This window comes from Anoplolepis gracilipes, chromosome 4 (assembly GCF_047496725.1).
Source record: "Anoplolepis gracilipes chromosome 4, ASM4749672v1, whole genome shotgun sequence".
NCBI classification, from domain to species: Eukaryota; Metazoa; Arthropoda; class Insecta; order Hymenoptera; family Formicidae; genus Anoplolepis; species Anoplolepis gracilipes.
The window spans coordinates 10967740-10983598 of NC_132973.1; the positions used below are offsets into that span (position 1 = coordinate 10967740).

General features: G+C 36.0%; 1 protein-coding gene across 1 annotated transcript; it reads right to left on the minus strand.

Annotated features, from left to right (window-relative positions):
* Positions 1 to 5745: 5745 nt before the first annotated feature.
* Positions 5746 to 15859, minus strand: Dap (cyclin-dependent kinase inhibitor dacapo). The gene is made up of 2 exons (XM_072889662.1): positions 13657 to 15859; positions 5746 to 8692 (listed from the first exon to the last, which is right to left on the minus strand). The coding sequence occupies exons 1-2, from the start codon at positions 14324 to 14326 to the stop codon at positions 8592 to 8594; spliced, it is 771 nt and encodes a 256-aa protein (XP_072745763.1). The 5' UTR covers positions 14327 to 15859; the 3' UTR covers positions 5746 to 8591.

The following is a 15859-nucleotide window of genomic DNA, read 5'->3' on the forward strand; positions in this document are numbered from 1 at the left end:
CTATTATTATTTTACAGTGTTTATAGTCTCTCTCTCTCTCTCTCTCTCTCTCTCTCTCTTTTTTTTTTAAGCATAAAATTGACTTTTGCTCATAGTTTACATCTATTCCGATAGCTTCAGTTATCTCTGAATTAAGATGAAGCAGATGCAGGAGAATATTTTGTATATTTTCTCTTAAACTGGTTTTAGTATCATTTTTTAATTCCGCCACCTGCAGCCATCGCAGCTTTGGACGATGATTCGCTCAAATAAATCGTAAATTGAACACCCCATGTCTCTATTCTGTCGTAAAGAATAGGTGATTCTCGCGGCGAGAAAAAGGAAACTCCCTTCTCTCCTCCTTACTAATCGATCTAGTACGTTGAACCTCTTCTTCCCGCGGGCGTTCGACGAAAGCGCAAAAAGCACTTATCGCGCGGATCGGAACAAGCACGCTCGCTCGTGGACGGGACTCGTTCGCCTGTTGGAACGATTTCTGCCGAGTCACGGGTGCATGTCGCGCGATGCACGCACCGCGATGCTTCGCACAGACACGTATGCGTGTTTCGCAGCGGTTCGGTCTTTGGCCAGCTTCTCGTCTTGCGCATCCACGAAGAGAGACAGGGAGAAGGAGAAAGAAAGAGAGAGAGAGAGAGAGAGAGAGAGCGCTACCGCAGGCAACTACCGCTCTTCTGCTTCTTACCTTGAAGAGGCCGACAGTAGGGGATGGGATGCATCTCCCGTGGGCAGGCATGATGGGGGAGGTGGGATGCGCGGGGGGTTGTATATATGGACAGGCAGAGGTAGGGAAGATGGAGGACCGTTGCACTGACCGGGCTTTGAACCCGCTATGTAGTAAACAACAGGTACGTTGCACCCGTACCGCAATTTGTAAGAGCCCGGGAGAGCGACAGGAAGATGTTACCCTCTCTTTCTCTTTCTCTCTTTTGCAAGTCGCCATCTGAAAATAATGTCGAAAACAACTTGGAATAACGGCCCACGAGGACTCCTCTTCTCTCCTCCTCCACCACTGAAATTTTTCTTCAGGCTTCTTGCCTGATTCGAGCAAATTGCAAATGAGCTCAGATTGGTTGGCTTCTGGATGAGAAACTCGGAACCGATATCGCAGAACATAAGCACCGATGACGCGAATTTCGGATAAAAGTTTACCGAGCTTGGACTGGGTCAAAATTCCACGCGTTGAGCAAAGAAACAAGACTGGTTTACTGAATTAACTCTTAAAACTTGATGTACGTGTTGTGTGTATAATATATATACACATGTGGATTAAAATATCAGATTTTAAATGTGTTTTTATATTCGCTTCATTGATATTCATAAATGAAAGAAAATATATTAATTATCTTCAAAAAAAAAACACACCTACAGTATCTGTTTAGATATTATCAGATTCTTCCAAGATATTCATGTGGTTTCAAATTCATCAATTTCAATATATTCTGCTAATATTTCATAGTTTATATGTTTGTCTACCTGGAAGCAAACTATCGGTGCGAAAAACAGGGCCAAACTATCTACATATAGCGCAATGATTTGAATAATTATATGAGTCTCGTAGAATAATATTATAATATATTCTGATTATATGTAATAATATATATCTCCAAAATTTTGATATATCTCTCAGTAAAAATTTTCTGTTCGAAATATGTAACATTTTACAATATTAAATACATCTATTCTGTCCTTTATTAATTGTTTTCTTTTTAATATTCAAACAAGAATTCTTTCTATATACATATATGTACGAAACTATATAATTCGCGAAGAAATAGCGATATATACATGCTAAATGTAGAATGTTCGTCGTTTTATCTTTATAACGCATTGATATAGTTTTGATAATACAAAAAAAATTCTAAAAAATTACATGCAAAATGATTCTCCGATTTTAATACACATTTATTTCAGACAATAATTAAATATTTTTAGTTAAATAAATTAAATATTTTTATTCAAATTATTTTTAATTACACAAGATTTTTTTAATTGTCTAACATCATAAGAATAAAAAAGAGAGCTATCAGTTATTGATATACTTAATTTTCCTACTCACCACTGTGTGAATGCAGATATTTTATTATGATTTCATTTTTGAATGAAAAATTGTTAAACTAATACTAATTCGAATAAAAGTAAAATATTTTTCTTTTGTTAAACAAATTAAAGATTCAGGGAAAAAAACGTAATAAGTTTGTAATTCATAAAATCCGTTTTACAAAAATAAAATCTAAATATGTAAAATGGACCTAAGTAAATTATGAATTTATTACAATTTTTTTTCTTATTAGATTCTATTTAATTATACTCGTTAACATCAACTCGTTTGTATTTTTTAAACTTTTGACTCTATTTGTAACTATTGTCAGCAGATTAATCCATAGTATATCTAAATATGCATCATCCTGCTTTTCCCACAGAATATTACAGAATTACCACGTTTTAAAACCACAGGAAGATCCAAATTACCAGTCAAGGTTCTTTCGACGGCTTTCTAGAAGACCTTAGCAACAGTCGGATCGACAGTTGTATTAGTTATGCTTGGATATTTATGTTGCGGTCCAAAACTGAAATAAACAATTTTAGAATTGTCAGATAATTATGGGATAACTTTATTACTGGATTGTTTAGATTTATATTCTTCATTAATTTCCTTTAATCATGCGCTGCCTGTTTCGTATAATAAACCGGAAATCTCGTGCTATACCGAGACTGCATTTACCGAGGATGCAGTTCGCTTCGGTGTGATGAGCGCTCCCCTCTTATAACGAATTTAATATTCCTACATTTTTTTATTGTGAGCACGCGTGAGTCACTGGATGTAATAATGACGAGGCATTACCGTTGCGATAAGTAAAAAGGATCATTCTGTCTAACCGCTCATTTATTCCCCATGACGGGAAATGCAGCTGAGTGCACGCTGCAATTTCCGCACACTTTAACGAAGTCCACTGTCGAACCAATTCACCTATCAATCTCCACGATTAAGATTCACAATTAGAAACAAAACTATTCTATTTTTTATAAAAATTACACATGTTTATTAATCATGCTCGTTATACGTTTTTTTTTTACATTAATTTAATAATATCTGTAATAATATACATACAAAAGGTAAAAATATTATTTTAATTAAAGTTTTAATTTCCGAATTTTTCTTTGTATAACAATGAATTATAATGGAAAACATTTTTCGCGAACAATCCGAATGGCTGAACTCTCTCATTGAGAGAAAGCAGATTCGAGAGATCTGATTCATTCAAAAATCAGTAGCGACATGTGAGCGTATCGTCTAAAAATATTACCGGTGGGCCCCGAGGTGCGCCTAGCAACAGAGGCTGCATAGAAGCATAACTACAGTGAACGCGCGTGTTTCTACGTCGTGCCGCAACGAGGACACGGGACGCGAAAAAAAAAGAAGTCGAGATATAGACAATCGCGATTCATGGTATCTTCCGCCACGATTTCTTTAATTAACAGTCTTGTATATTGTCTTTCCCATTTAAAGTCTAATACGATATATTGAAACACAGAATTTAATTTTATTTAACAAATTTTCTCTCAAAATTTAAGTCTTTTTCAGATTTTATAATTCTTTAATTTATAAATTAAATTATTAAATATTTCATTAAAATTTAAATTAGTTTAAAGTAGCATTGGTTTCTTTTTGTCAAAATTAATGAATTTATTATTATATTATTGTAGACTCTAATATTATATAATATGGTGTTGCATAACATTGTTGATAAAAATTTAAATTAGTTTAAACTAGCATTAGTTTTTTTGTAAAAATTAATGAATTTATTATTATATTATTGTAGACTTTAATATTATATAATATAGTGTTGTATTACATTGTTGAAATTTTAATTTGCCTAAATTTCAATATTGTAAAAAAAAAATCACACAAGTCATCGATCGAGATGCAAATGAATCGTCCAATTAGGATCGCGCTGGAATTGTGGATTATTTGTATGCAGTGTGTCGGGATTTTTCGCATCAACAACCTCCAGTCAGTTTGTGTTAATTTACTTGCAAATTCAGTGGTGGAAGGTGCAGTTTTATCTTGCATTTTATAACGCTCGTACATGCCGTCTTGCACGTCAACAAGCATTCTTGCACACAAACAAAACGTTCGAACTCGCTAATTGCATACACGACGCAACTGCAATATATCATCATAATTGATGTAAGCGATAGTTCTTATTGTTTGATTATAATCATACTCAAACATTGTACAGTGACGTGAGCGAAATGTTTTAAGTCATTTGAACACATTTGAATCATCCGTTCTGTATTATATAATTAATCTTGAAAATATTATATAAGAGATTGAAAAATTTTGAAACTTGCATGCATTTGAATTTTTAGTAAAATATTAGTAATCTTAGATAAGGCGTTTATAGGTAAGAAAGTAATTTTTAGAATTCATAGGTTTTTTTTGTATGGCCTTTCATAATGGAAAAAAAATTTTAGCGGTTAAATAATTTTTCACGGTTGATATGATGCGATGTTTTATTGGCGTTGTTAGTCAGATTCTCCGCGCGCACCTTGTCAGACGAATTCGACCGTTACAACCGCAAAATTGGTCCTTGGCCAGCGACCGAAGAATTTTGAAACAAAATCGCTTACTTACCAGCGAAGCTTCGCGAGCACTTGTCCTGAATTGTCGGGAACAAGCTCTTTTGGTACATCTCTGGTCGCGTAGTTGTACTTGCCATGATTTTCCTTAATCGCCGGATTCTACAGTTTTTGTACCGTTTTGCGGTATAGCCAAGAGACAGAAACATGTCGCCATTAATTCTCTTGATTTCTTGTTGCACAGGTCAAAACGTTTATCCTTTCAATCTTTATAGCGCGAGAAAAAAAGTATGTAATACACAAAAAACAGAAAATGAAAAAGTGTTTATGTATTCAAATAATAATTCATATAACATAATAAAAGATGATACACAAGTTGTACGTAAAAAGACGTGATATTTAACGAAAAGCTATTCTAAACAGAACTTGGACGAAAAGATCATTGTTTGAAAACTATAAAAAGGTATGAATTTAAAAAATTATTTGGACAAGAATGTAGGAAGAAAGAAACTAAACATTACTTTATAGATAGATCCTTTTTTTAATAAACAATTTTGAAGAGACAATTCACTTATGTTAGTTAGTTAGTTTTTTAGACTCTCTTATAGTTACAATTTTTTGTATAATTATACATTATATATATTTATATATATCTCTATATATATTGTCGTTACACATATATCATTTTATATCGCGGAGTATCGACTGAATATGCGGCATGATTCACCGTATTCTCTTTTTCTCTCTTTCTCTCTCTCTCTCTCTTCTCATTTCATTCTTCAGTCTCTGCAAGACTCATACAATACACATACTGTATACAACACACGCACGCACGCACCCAAGCTCGCACGCACTCACAATGTACTACAAATCATCGATTCTTATCCGTGATTTCTAATTTTTATATTTTATAACATGACAATTTTCCAAATGTCCGTCACAACTCCTCGCAACTCTATCGCATATACATATATATATATATATATATATATATATATATATATATATATATATATATATACACACACATATATATATATATATATATATATATATATATGTATATATATTTAATTATCATAGATAAAAAGTACACGCTAAGTTATGTTTACTGAGATCATACTAATACATCACAGGGTTACATAGACATTAGATTTTTCTCTCTTTATTATTATTTCTTTTTTTGAGTTTTCTTCACGGCAGGCACCAAACGTCGCGATTTTCTCAGATCTTACGAGATTCCAAGATTGCTAGGTCTTTTTGAATCCGGCGATGGTATCTTTAGACATAAAATCTTTTATCTTATTTTTAATTTTAATGTTACCGAAAATGACATTGTTCGCTAGAATTAAAATGTGATTACAAAGGACTATTTTATTATCACTTTTTCGAGAAATAAAACATATCAAAAAATATATTATTATATCGTACAGTACCATTGCCAAATCAAATTCATTTCCAAATTTACTTTGTTTTAAGTTTGCTGCATTTATGTCGATCAAAATCGCAAAGTGCTACATCTGCCACGAACATACAATCAATGATAATTATTATTCAACTTTCGATTATAAAAATTATGTGAAATTCTGAACTTTACGTTCCATACGGAGAGAAATAAATATTGCAATCAATGCGTATCTTTAAATTTGATTTATGAAAAGAGAGGGAGAGAAAAGAGAGAGGAGAGGGAAGAGAGAGAGGAGAGAGAGAGAGCGATTTATATTTTTCAACTATCTCTCCAATATATTCGATGTTATGATATGGATTTTGAAAATATATATAGCTTGTAACCACCAGTCGTATTTTTGGGCTATAATCTCAAAAAGGAATAGGCGAGCGGGAAAATATCAGGAGGAGCGAGAAGATACGGTAAGGTCCTTTATGAGGACCGCTTTAATAAGGTATTGATAAACAAAAAGTCGTGTATGATAAACAGCTACGATTATAAAAATCAATTAAGAATATACACATAGCTAACATTACGTTTTATAAATTCGTTGGCGATGAACGAAGTAAACGTTCGCTTTACAATACGCATTGAAGTTTTTTTTAATTATGAAACGCTTAATTCGCTCAAATTCAATATGAAAGAAAAAATTTTTCTTCATAATTATTGATAACAAAAATGAAAACCTGCAATTTATTAACCTCTCGTTGGACACCTACAATTTAATTTTCCGATAATATAGCTTTTTTGCTTCTTTTTAATTTGTATATATTATTAAATATTTTATATATAAAAAAAATACTTTTTTATAATTATATATTTATATAATTACATCATTATATTATTGAAGTGGCCAACACAAAGTTAATGTTATTACAATTAATTTAACATTCTTGTCAGAGATATGAAAATCATGGAATACTTGTTTTATATATAAGATTGGAGAAAGTTAAATATCTAAAAATCTTCCTATTGGCTTTACATTTAATCAAACATGGACAGATGTTCGAAATCATAAATTTTAATATAAATTATTACATTTGTCTAAACTAATTGAAATGTAGAAAATAATAAGAAAACTGAAAAGTTTTTATCTAAATAAATTTCTTAGAGTATATCGCAGCAAAAAGTCAAGCAATTCAATTTAATTGAATCATGTAGAAATATATATTAAATAATTTTGTGTCAATATTTTAATCTATAACGTAAAAAAATGGAAATAAAAGATGTAACTAAAGAATGTTTTTCTTTTAAAAGCTGCGACTTTATGAGGATTTGTGTGTCTCGTATTATTTGCTGGAATAAATGCGTAGGACAAAGAAAGGGAAGGGAGAAAAGAGATGATGGATCTTTTTTTTTTAATAGGTAGAGAAGAAAAAAATCGTAAGGTGATTTGGCATCGGCTGTACTTTCTTAAAATCGTACAGGAGATCAATGCTTAAACATGGGTAACAAACTACAACTAAATCATGTTTCTCTTCTTTCTTAAAGCTGATCGCATTCTGATATGGAGTCGCAACCGTCCTTTTGAACTTCTCCTTATATTTTCGCAAAATCACATATCCAAATTGAGAAAAACAAATATTTATGAAACTTTAATTTGAAAATTTTTCAGTCGCTTCGATATTGCGCTCATTTCAAGAATGGCATCGAAATTAGCGCGATATCTGTCGCGAAAAATCTATTTCTTAATAAGATTTTAAATTTCCTCAGTTATTCAACAAAGGAAAATCCGTCGTTGAATACTTGGGGAAATTGAAACAGTCGCAAATCCCAAAAATCCATAGACCAGCTGAAACATCCTATTCTTTCATTCAATGAATACGCGCGATATACTCTGCTCTATATCTTAAAAGCTAATAACCTAATTCCTATGAATAATCTAAACTTGCGTGTATTTCATAGTTCTTCTTCTCTTTCTTATAAAGTTTTTTTTTTTTTGTGTGTGTGTAACGACATCGTTTAAAGATTTTTCTATGAATGTCTCAGAAACAAACGTAGAATATATTACATTAATTAATTTGGACACAAATCATTATTCTATCTACAATCTAATTTTTATATTCTCCTTAACATTACTTATTCTATCCTAATACAAAAAAAAGATATGCTATGTTTCATAAAAAAATAGCGACGAGAATTATATATTCTCCTCTCTTCTTCCATCAAGCGCGGTCCTCTCTTTCGCTTTTCTTCTATTTATTTTAATCTTTCTGTTTTCCTCATCTCGCGCCTTTCCTCGCTGTTACTATATCGTTTTCGTGAATTACAGACAAAGATGTATGTGATGAAAAGCGATGTTGTTTCCTATTTCTTTTTTTTTTTTTATTAATTTTTTCCCTTTTAATTCATCTATCTCTCGATCTGTTTCGGTTGCACTCTCATGGTAGATAAAACTATATATGAATGGCACAGCCAACGCAAACCTCGCGCCTCCTGCCGGAGTTCTCCCTTCTCCGTTATTCCTCTCGGCGATGCTATTTCCTGCTTCTGGTATTGTCTCACGTCGCGCACAAACGAAATGGAAGAAGACGGCAAGGTTTGAACAAGAAAGCTGAAGGTTTTAGCTGCGTATCTGACCCGCGTTACGAGTGATCTTCTCCGGCGGCTCTATCATACTCTTTGTGGTGCCGTTCAAGCCACGCTTACGACTCTTCATGTAGTCTGGAACAAAGAATGGAAAAAAACATATTTTTATATAAACCGATGGGATAATCGAATAGAAAGTCGAATTGAATATGAAATATAAAAATTTATTGTCGTTTTAATAACGTTCAACTTTGAGTCTTTAGACGATTGAAAAATTTTTCTGCATTTTCATCATTTTTAAATATGAAGAGTGAACTCTCTCTTTCTCTTTCTAAAAATATTTCAATTATTGCATAAACGAAATATAAAAAGGGCACTTTTTATCCTATAGATTTTACAATAATTTTGTAATTAGGATAATCTTATTACAAAATGCTAATACTAAACAATTTAAATAATGTAAATATTATTTATTATTACATATACATTTTTTTATATTTATTTTTATTTGTATTGCATCCGAAAACGAGATAATGTATCTTAAAAGGCATCTGGTGAATAACGCAAGCAATTCATAGCTTATCTTCGACTTTGATTTCTTATATGTAATCGCATGCAATGCCAGACTTGACCTTATGCACAATCCGGCTTGCTAACGACCGTATGTGCATGCGAAATCTTTCCTCTGATAACCTTGGGAATATAATATCGACGTACCGTGTTGCTAATTATATCAGTAGAAGATAAGAGCGTGAGATCAGAATTTAACATTGTTTTTGTTAGTCGTTTTATATAGTTGTAATTTCCAGACAAATATTTTTGTTGAGAAACATTAAATATTAAATTATTTTTCTGTAAAACTTCATAACAAATATTGTAGAAAAGAGGTAGAAACGCTTGCAAGATATAAATTAAATTTTAACAGTGTATAAAATTCTAAAATTTATACAAATATGTTGTATATAGAAATTTACATACGTGTATATATGATTCATACTTGTGTGATTAAATTTGAATAAAATTAATAAAAATATGACGAGCGTCGAGACAAGTTTGCTCATCGTGACTCATAAATCGATACGTTGGTACGACGTACCCTAAATGTATAAAGGCACCCTTCCAGATCCCTTTGGTATAGCATTTGGCAAATTTTTCACAGAAAATTAGGTGCATCTGTCCAATTTTATATTCGAACCCTTGTACTTTTGTAGGATTGTCTGGCGAGCCACGTGACAAAGATCACACGATACATACATATATATGTATATGTATGTGTACACCTAGTTTTCACTTTTCCAATATTTTTCCTTACTACAAAATTATTCGATTATTACATTTTAACAAGTTATTACAATTACTATCTACAGTATTTTAATCTATTGCGCGAGTATATTTCACTAAACACATGTTTATTTATTATGACATCTACGTTATTATAAATATCGCAGCTTTTTCAAAACCCCCGAATATAAAAAAAAAAAACAAAAAAAAAATCACCGTTTTTTAATCAGTAATTTAGACTATATTGTGGAATTTGTAAAATATAAAATTTGCCGAATGAAATAAAATTGAACGGATACAGTATTTAATTATTTCCCGATACTTCTTACCCTCTAATTTAAATACCTATGAGACGAGATATGCGGGTCCTAAATCCTGATTTTAAATGCCGACCCTCTCGCAACGACCCGTCTGCCGCCCCTGGGGTTCGTAGTAGTCAGGGGCACGCGATTGCGTGCACAGCTGATGCCCCCCACGCGTGCAAACACTCGACGTACACGCGTCACGCGGGATACAAAAGGTCTGAAGAGGAGGGCGGGTGGGGATTGTGAGAGGAAAAGCATGGGGGTGCACTCGGGGCCAGCAACCCCATATGGATTTCAACAGCTGACCGCGCGGCTCATTAATAAAGTACGTTAGAAATATCGTTCGGCGCCCCCATAACTGTATCCGTAAAGCAAAATACGTTACGAACTCGTTACTATCCCGGCGAAAAAAAGAATTGAGTAGCGTAGATAGCAAACGCAATCGGTTTCTCATCCATTCTACACGGGTGTACAAGATGTTCCGGAAGTTGTAACTTCCTTTCATTGTCAGACAGATAGCAGAAGTCGAATTGAGAAAAACGTTTCAATATCGGAGTATTCACATATATAGAAAACAATTTATTATTAAATTTTATTGAATATCAGATTTTAATAAAAATTGAGAACAAAATGAATCAAATGAAATATAAATCCGATATAAATATATAAACCGATGGGCTTTTTCTTCTTTTTTTTTTTTTTTCGACGATTTGCAACAAACTGTGTAGTATCACTTTTCGCAATGCATTAAAATATAAACAAAAACGTCACATGTTGTGGTTCAACGTGAAATGTGTTCATAAGCATGAATATGCGTGTGCGACACATGACGAGTCACGTCCAGAAATAGTGGCGTCGCGTGGGTGGTGTGCATAGCCGAATAATAAATATGAGAAAGAAAGAAAGAAAGAATTAGACTTTGTAAGATTTATAGTATTTACAAGATGACTGTATTGTAATACGAGCGCGTCAAGCAAATGTACAGAAGTCGAAACTTTGTTAAAATATTTGAAATTGCTTAAACGCTTGTTAATTTCGATCTTTGTGATAAAGAACTTTTATATTTTTTATTATTTCACATTAATAAAAAATTTAAGTAATGAGATGTTTAACGGCATAACTTTGACATTGCAGAATTTCGAATATTGCAATTTCATAAATAAGAGTTCGCAACTGCATATCTGTATTCTCGTTCTTTCTCCTTTTTTTTTTCTTTTATAAAATTGCCAACATCGCTTATCTCTCAATCACATTATGTCACTCAATTATATATTGACTCAATCTCTTCTCATCTTCGCACAATCGATTAATCGTTATCAAACAAATATCCAGACAAAGAACAACGATTAAACTCGAATTTAGCATCGCAAATCGTTCACGATACACGTTATTCGCACGTAAATATATGAAGTGCCAACAATGATAATTTTGCGTACGAGAATGATAACACGTGTACGAATGCATCGTATATGCAATTATGATTAGTGATGCCGTTTTTTTCCATTTCAGACTTTGCCAATATTATTGCGCATCATTATGTCATAGGTCCCTTGATGAATAATAATATAAAGCATCTATTTTGAAGAATGGATAAGCTAAGATTTAGCTAATTTTAAATTTATTTCATAGTTCAAATTTATTGAAAGACTTGGAAATCTCTTATCTTAAACATACTGCACGAATTTACAACACACACACATACACCCTAGGTCTTTGTCCATTTCACATAAGTTGGTTGTGTTATCTCAAAATTCGGCTTGCGCCACTGCTGTCGTAAACATGTAATGCAATATTATTTTGATTGTGTCATCGTTTACAGCGCAGACAAGCGATTTTGCTTATCTGTAGAGGAAAAAAAGAAAATATATTTATGGCCAACATCTCTCCTTTCAACATTATCAACATTATATATACTACGCGATAATGCAGTTTCAATAATTTACTTTGCAGAATTCATCGGTAGAATATCTTGTTGACACATGTCATCGAAAAAGGGGGAAAAAAATAATTATGCATTTATACAAAACATGGAAAATGATACAAACTGCATGAAGTAAATATTAGAAAATAGTAGAAAAAATTAAAACCAATTCCAGTAGATACTCTTTAGCTGATTATCGTGCCGTAAAATATATTGGATGTGAATATACGGTACGTGCAGTAATATGCAACAACATATTGTGAAATAACTATGAAAAAGATTTTTAAATCAATCACTGTATATGTTAACTTTATTCTATTATAAATATGTATATCGATTCATTGTCAGTTTATATATTCTTAGCGTTATATCTTTGTACTTTGTAGCCAGAAGGAAATAGCATTGATAACAATTTGAAATATATGAACGATGCGAAGCGCAATTTGTTATTATCAGGTACTGACGTAATTATACACGAATTGCGGCAATCTTACAACAGACGGATTGGATTGACCTAGGCTATGTGCTTTCTGTATAAATATAACGAGCGAATTAATCGCGATAAATCCTGTCCAAAAGTCTGTAATCATTCGATATACGGAGTCATTTCCGCAATTCGTAGAATACTATATAATAAATAAGTACGGCGAGTAAAATTATGATGTTTATACCGAAAGCAATGATTCGCAGTTTCCGGGATCTATTTCCCGGAAAGAAATTTGTAACGATAAGATATAACTCTTATATATCATGTCCTAATTGTTGCTCCTGTTAGATTACAAAATTATTTCTATAAAGTAGATAATTCACAATTAGGAATTTCGTAAATTAGCGGAATAAATTCTTTCTCTTTCACTATTTAATGTAAGACAGATTCTGATGAAACGATCGATTAAAGCGAACATACTTATACATAATTGATAACACCGATACTTGCGGGCTCGCGCGCGCAAACGAGATCCAAATACGATCCAATACGAAAACAATATATCAATCACTTCCTGTCGAATTGTCTTCGTCGAATATGTATTCCTCGTGCATATGCAATGCAGGTGTAAACAAACTTGATCGTGCCTTCGTGGCGGCAGATATGCGCAGAATTACAAGTAGATTAAGGCGTTGAAAACTGACAATAAGATAGATATCGTGCAATCGAACGAAACCCGTCGCGATTTTAGCGAGATAATTAGCAGAGAGCGACCAATCGGATGAATCGTCGTTGTTCACGATAACGACAGCCGCGTTAATTTCGTACGCGAACGCGTGCGCGCGATCAAACAATTGCAAAAACAAACATCGCCCGGTTGCATTTATGTAATCGACAGAAATCCATCGCCGAAGACGATATACCGCTTTGCGAGTAAGCGCTGTAAATAATTTTTATCAGTAATTTTGCGCGGCTATCTTTTTCTTCGAACACGTTTCACAACAAATCGAAAATTCGCAATCAAAGGGCCAAATAAAACTGCAATGGTAAAAATTGATGGTAAATTGTCGGAAGCGGAATGAAAACACGTGCGATTGCCGTTGTTGACTTGTCAACAAGCTTACTTAACAGCTGCTAGATTTCAGAATAAATTTGTGAAACTTACCGGTGATAGTGGATTGCTTTCTCGCGACAGAGGGTAGAACAGGGGTGGTCGGTTCCGGCGCGCACCTCTTCCTTTTCACGTTCGCGTCCAAGAGCTGATTGGGCGTCGTAGCTTCGCCGATCTCGGGCACCCTGGGCTCCTGCGGCGGCGTTCTCTCGGCCGTCGGCGTAGCGCATGTCGACGTCTCCAACTGCTCGACGATTCTCGTGGTCGTGGTCGTGGTCGTCGTAGTCATCGTACTTATCATCGTCGTGAGCAACGTCGTCGGCGACGTCGCGACGGAGGTCGGCGGGACGTCGTCGACGCGCAATTTACGCGGCGTCCCGGGCGCGTGTTTTCTCAGATAAGGCATGCCACGCAGAGCGTAGGGCTCGGGGACGACGTCGTGTTCCGTCACCTCTTCCCACTCGTAGCGCGAGTTGTTCCGCGGTATCCCCAGCTTGAATTCAAATCCCCATCGTTCGGCATCGAGGAGCGATTGGGCGCGCAGCTCCCGCTCGGCTAGAGCGCGAGCCGCCGCGTGGTCCACCGGCCCGAAGAGATCGCGTCGCACGCGGGCGAGCGCGGCCCTGCTCGGTGCCGCTCGCTTGCCACCGCCGCTGTCACCGCCGCCGCCTAGATTCCTGCTTATTTCCGTCATCATCACCGGATTCAGCACTCGTGCGCTCATATTTCGTCGCGCTCTATCGCTACTGCGCAAACGCTCCACTACGGCAAACGTTCGTGCGCGCCGTTTCTTTTTCACTCACTCACTCACTCACTCTCTCTCTCTTTCTCTCTCTCTCTCTCTCTCTCTCTCTCTCTCTTGCGTCAAAACAAATAACACAAAAATCCGGACGTGGAGAAATTTCAAAGCAAGACGAGTGCGCGCGTACACACACTCACACACACACAAATATATATATATATATATATATATATATATATATATATACACTGTCTTATTTTTTTCTTCTATGTCTCTTGCTTTCTCTCTTTCTCTCTCTGTCTCTTCGAGCACACTTTTTTTTTAACACGGGATCGTTTTTTTCTAGCAATGGCCGTGACGCATTGGGGATGATGACTATGATTCCTTCCAGGAATCGTTGCCGCCGTCGTCGCGGGACGTTGGAATTGTGGCTACGCACCGTGGACGGGATATGGCAACACCGCGATCCGTGGCGCGACCCACCGAATTTCGAATAATGGCCGCGTTGCTGCTGAGCGTTGACCAAAGCTTCCGCTTCGTGATCGGATTCACGGACTTGACGCGATGGTCCCACGGCACACGTCGACGCTCATAGTCGCCGAGAAGGTAGGTGACGACAACGATGATATTCGAGTCCGCTTCTGCAGGAAAGAGTCTGTACCATGGGACGATGCGACGCAAACAGCAGCCGCGCTTGGCAACACGATGGGCACGGTTACTATGTGCCAGACAGAGATAGCGGTAGCGAAAACAAACTCCCACTCGTGCGCGATTTTGCCGCGCCGTGCTGCACAAAACTGTCCGTCAAAGTCACTACGGAGACGTTCCTCACGTTTCCATGCAAAAAATACACGCGACTTTAGTCACCCTATCAACATTCCCCTCTCGCGATACGACAATTTCTTCGGCGTAGTCTGGAAGAACACGATGAATGATGCGGCAACGTTGCCTGGCCGCACTTGCGCGTGAGTATCAAGCGACGGCGAGAGAGCGTGTTACGTGTCCCGCGCGAATTTCGTGGTCCACCGTCGGCGATCGTCTACGTCGCGGACGGATCTCTCTCGCTCTTTGTTCCTTCTCTCTCTTTCTCTCTCTTTTTCTCCCTCTCTCTCTCTCTCTCTCTCTAGCTTTCTCTCGTACTCGCGTACTCACACACGACAAGTATAGTATATCCGAGACGCGATAACGCAATCGGTCTTCTTGGCGCGAGAAAATTCCATAGAAAACCGCTATTGCACACGGCCCGCAGCAATATGTCGATCCGCGGTGGGGGAAATCACCGAGTCGCCTTTGACACCGCGTAAATAAGCACGTAAATACACGGCTCGCGTCGTTTCCCGCCAAACGCGCGGCTGTCAAGACACGCGCGTGGCCCACCCGTGTCCGGAAGGACGTGCGGGGAACGATTGCGCAGTTACGTTGATGCCGAACACGACGATACGTGCGCGAAAGCGAGCTGCGGCGCACGGAGCTGCGCAGAGGCACGTAGTAACCACGAAAAGCGCTCTCTAGCGA